Source organism: Orycteropus afer, unplaced genomic scaffold (genome assembly GCF_000298275.1).
Source record: "Orycteropus afer afer isolate SDZICR_OR568_19922 unplaced genomic scaffold, OryAfe1.0 scaffold01536, whole genome shotgun sequence".
Taxonomy (NCBI): Eukaryota; Metazoa; Chordata; class Mammalia; order Tubulidentata; family Orycteropodidae; genus Orycteropus; species Orycteropus afer.
In genome coordinates, this window is record NW_006923123.1 from 43,820 (window position 1) to 48,729 (window position 4,910).

Below are 4,910 nucleotides of genomic sequence, written 5' to 3' on the forward strand. Positions count from 1 at the left end.
TCATCTTCTTGGGAGTGACAGAGTTTTACCTTCTAGCCGCCATGTCCTATGACCGCTATGTGGCTATATGCAAACCTTTGCATTACACGACCATCATGAGCCATAGAGTATGTATTTTGCTTGTATTTAGCTCTTGGGTTGCAGGATTCCTGATCATCTTTCCACCAATACTCCTGCTGTTGGAGCTGGATTTCTGTGCCTCCAACATAATTGATCATTTTATCTGTGATGCTTCCCCAATTCTACAGCTTTCTTGCACAAACACTCGCTTTCTAGAACTCATGGCATTCTTTTTAGCAGTTGTTACACTCATGGTCACCTTGACACTAGTTATTCTCTCCTACACATACATTATCCGAACAATTCTGAGAATTCCTTCCACAAGTCAAAGGAAAAAAGCCTTTTCTACTTGTTCCTCCCACATGATCGTTGTCTCCCTTTCTTATGGCAGCTGCATTTTTATGTACATTAAGCCTTCTGCAAGGGAAAGAGTGACATTAAGCAAAGAAATAGCTGTACTCCATACTTCAGTGGCGCCCCTCTTGAATCCCTTCATATATACACTAAGGAATCAGCAAGTGAAACAAGCCTTCAAGAACATGTTACAGAGGATGGCCTTTTCTTCAAATAAATGAATATGCTTATATTAAAAAAAATGTATTCTTGGAAGCAAAACTGAATGAAAAATTCTCTGCTCTTCTCTACATAAATTCTCCATTTTACTCCATCAAGTAGACACACTTATATATAATGACTCTGTCTTTTAAAATTAACCTAAAAACCAGATCTTAACTACATTTTTTTAATATGCAAAATGAATGCTATCTTATCTATGTCACTAAATTTTAATTAAATTAAAAATCTTAACTATTTTCATATCAAGGCAAGTTAGATTATGAATTCCATATCAAAAATATATGTTGTTATAAATTAAGAAGGTTGCTGTTAAAAACATGTGCAAAAATACAATTTATTATATAAAGTATCTTAATATTTCTAAAATTGTTTTTTTCAGTGTCACCAAGAGCAACATGTTGTAAACTTGAAATTTCTACTTGAATGTATCAGTAAAATGTAGCTAAACTGTGTGACAACATTAAATTGATATTTAGGACAAATTTTTTTCTGAAATAATTTATTTTTTATTTGAAATAAGGTTGTATTGACTTTGTATTCATTACCTCAAAAATTAAGCAAAGTTTCAATGCAAGAAGAGGTGACTCTTCCAGACCTCCCTCCTTAAACACTAGAAAAACTAGTAGAAACTAGTAAAAAAAATAATAAAATAAGAAAACTCAGTTTTCTTTCCTCATGAAATTTAAAGATACCAAAATATAATATATCTTTCTATTCTTCATAATTTTGTTAAATTTTCTTCCAAAGTTTTGATTTTTCTGTCTATCAACCTGAAAGGACTATATGCTACATAAAACCCAAACCAAATCCAATGTCATTGGGTCAATTCTGACTCATGGAGACCCTATGTGTTACAGAGTGGAACTTCTCTGTGGGGTTTTCTTGGCTGCAATCACAATGAAAGCAGAGTACCAGGCTTTTCTTCTGCTGTGCAATTGTGTGGGGTCAATGACAAACCATTAGGTCAAGTACAAACCTTTCGCACCACCCAGGAACCTTATATAATACATTTAAAAAAAAAATAAAAACCATTGCTGTCCATTCGATTATGACTCATAGTTAACCTATAGAGTTAAAACTGCTCCATATGGTTTCCTAGGCTGTGATCTCTACCCAAACAGATCACCACATCTTTCTCCCATGGAACAGCTGGTGGATTCAAACCAACAACTTTCGGTTAGCAGCCAAGTACTTAACCACTGTGCCACTAGGGCTCCTCATATGCTATATGTCTTTAAATAGTAAAATAGCATACATAATCTTGTTTTAAAATGTCAGTTTTTACTTTGTTATAATGAGTGAAAGTTGTTTTAAAAAAATGAAAAGTCCTGAATTGTGTAAAAGGTACCCAGTAAATGGTTAGCACTGCTGCTAAAAAAAATAAATAAAATAGCAAAAAAAAAAAGAGGTGACTCTTACCTTATATTTTTCCTTTAGTAATATTTCTTAGAAATCAGCTGAAGATTGTCCTATTTCTGCCAATCACAATTGCAAAGGAAAACCAGAGTTTGTTAAGACAAATTAAGTTTGCTTAATAAAATTTGTATTTGTATTCAGATTCCTACAATTTGTGCAGAAAAAGTTTTTTCATCAATATGAAGAAATGACAAACTCGGGATCTACTTAGATTCTATAATCTAATACTCCACAGAGTATCTTGGAACAATAGAATTATGACTTTGTTTTTCTTCATTACTAGACCATGATACTGCCTTTATACACCCATTATCTCTTTCATAGAATGGTTCACCCCAATTTTCTCATGCAAAGTAATGATTTAGAGATATTTGAGAAGAGTAAAACATGTATTTCAAGCCTAATTCTAATAGTTAATGACACTGTTGTTGTTGTTGTTATGTGTTGTCGAGTCGGACCCGACTCATAGCAACCCCTCCTTGGGTTTCTGAGGCAGTATCCCTACAGAAGTAGATTGTCCAACCTTCCTTCTGAGGAGTGACTGGTGGGTTTGAACTGCCAGTCTTCTGATTAGCAGTCAAGTGCCTTAGGCACTGTGCTACCAGAGCTCCTATCAATATTTAAAGTATCATTAACAAAAGCTCTTCTCTACATAAATTCTCCATTTTACTCCATCAATTAGACATACTTATATATAATGACCCTGTCTTTTAAAATTAGCCTAAAAACCAGATCTTAACTACAATTTTTTAATATGCAAAATGAATGCTATCTTATCTATGTCACTAAATTTTAATTAAATTAAAAATCTTCACTATTTTCATATCAAAGCAAGTTACATTATGAATTCCATATCAACAGGAGCTCTGGTAGCATAGTGCCTAAGGCACTTGACTGCTAACCAGAAGGCTGGCAGTTCAAATCCACCAGCCACTCCTCGAAAGGAAGGACAGGCAATCCTACTTCCGTAGTGATACTGCCTCGGAAATCCAAGGAGGGGTCGCTATGAGTTGGGGCCGACTCGACGGCAAATAACAACAACAACATAACATTAACAAAATTGGTCTTCAAGAGACAATACATATGAGTTTGACTAGTCACAGGGTAAATGAATTTGATTTTGGCTTCTTGATTCTCATCCTGGCTAATGTAAAGAGGTTTAAATATTTTCTATGTCTGAAAGAAACTCTTTTTTCTTATTGGTCATACATAAAAATGTCCTGAAGGAATCACCTATTTTTTTATCATTGTGATTTCATGGGATGACGTACTTCTTTTTTTTCTTTCAACCAGACTATAACAAAATACTGCCATAAACTGAAAATTGAATGATTGCCTTATTTGACTATGAAATCCAACAATGCAAGTTTGCTTTTCTAAGACCATAATAAGTAAGCAGAACTCTAAAAGAGAAAATCAAGTGTGTAGAAATAAAACATGCAAATGTTAACTACATGTTTATGTACCATAACTACGTAGATAGTGTATGAGAGTCCAAAATCTGAAGCACTTTTCATAGGTAAGTAGAGCAACCTGAAAGTGAAATGTTAACTACATCTAAAGTTTTGACAGGAGTGTGGAATCCATCCATGTTTAATTTCAAAATTGTCTTCTAACAGCACTCTTTTTTCTATCCCATGTTTAACTATATACCCTAAAATAAATGTTTCTCCCTTTGATACAGGATGTAGGCAGCCTGTTCCCAGAGGGTCTTTCCTCTGTAGTCAAACAGATGCAATATGTGATAGTCTATGTTCAAAGGGTCTTGATGCACAGCATTATTAAAAATTCTCCTTTACAATAGAGCCTAGGAAAACACATGCTTGAGAAAGCAGCGTCAGTAACACATTCCCAGAAAAGCACATCCTGTGACTATGTAGTGACCATTCTGTAATAATCTGAAAAGAACTGAAAGCTTCAATTATGTACCTTAACCAATCATGGATTCCCACATACATGTCCCCCAATCCCTGCTAAGCTCCCCACTGATTGCCTTTCAGCCAACAATAGTATTGTGAGTTTATTTCCTCTTCAACAGTGTAGGAATATTTGCTTCTTTATTGCTTTCTGGAGTGGCCATTTTTACTCTGTGAATTAGAATATTTTCCCTGTTTCAAACAATCTCTGGACTTCATATAAATCTCTTTGATTTTACTTTTACAGAGTGTACGTTTCTATTCTAGAATAATAATTAGATAAGACATTGATAGATAGGTCAGTAGCTATACACACACACACACATACACACACAGAGACAAATAGACAGATTTTGGAAAATAAGAGTTGATCATCTTAATGGACAAAAACTTATTTGGAGAAGTGGATTCTGACAGTCAATAAGTGGAAATGCATGGAAATCATTATAAAGCTTTTCAAAAGTAATAGTGGTAGGAGATAATGTAAAATGCTATTTTAAAGTATTATGAATCCATGAGATGCTGATTGGAATTGTGAGATTTTATAAATATAGGTACCAAAATATATTGAAGGTGATTTTTTAGAGGCTTTCCAATAAAATATTTACACTCGTATTTCAAGTTTATACTATACTATTGCAAAAAACCCTAATTTTCCTTTAACAAGAAGGAAAATTAAATTTGTGTAATATTCAGAGAAAATACATCGATTAAGGTTTTTTAAGTCACATGTCAATTACTGTCACATTATTTTTTTATGGATTAGAGAAAGCATAAATAGTCATTTATTTTCACATGTAGATAAGCATCTTGAATATTGTTGTTGTTGTTATGTACCATAGAGTCGGACACAACTCATAGCGACCCCTCCTTGGGTTTCTGAGGCAGTATTACTACAGAAGTAGATTGCCCCATCTTCCTTCCAAGGAGTGGCCAGTGGGT

The 4,910-nt window shown here is 34.0% G+C and overlaps 1 protein-coding gene across 1 annotated transcript in view; it reads left to right on the forward strand.

Moving 5' to 3' along the window:
- Window positions 1–635, forward strand: part of LOC103213307 (olfactory receptor 6C75) — a gene marked incomplete at its 5' end in the record, with an annotated part of 799 nt that extends 164 nt beyond the window's left edge. Inside the window, one exon of the mRNA XM_007959132.2 lies at window positions 1–635. Within this exon, the coding sequence (XP_007957323.2) occupies window positions 1–635 (635 nt within the window).
- Window positions 636–4,910: the final 4,275 nt, after the last annotated feature.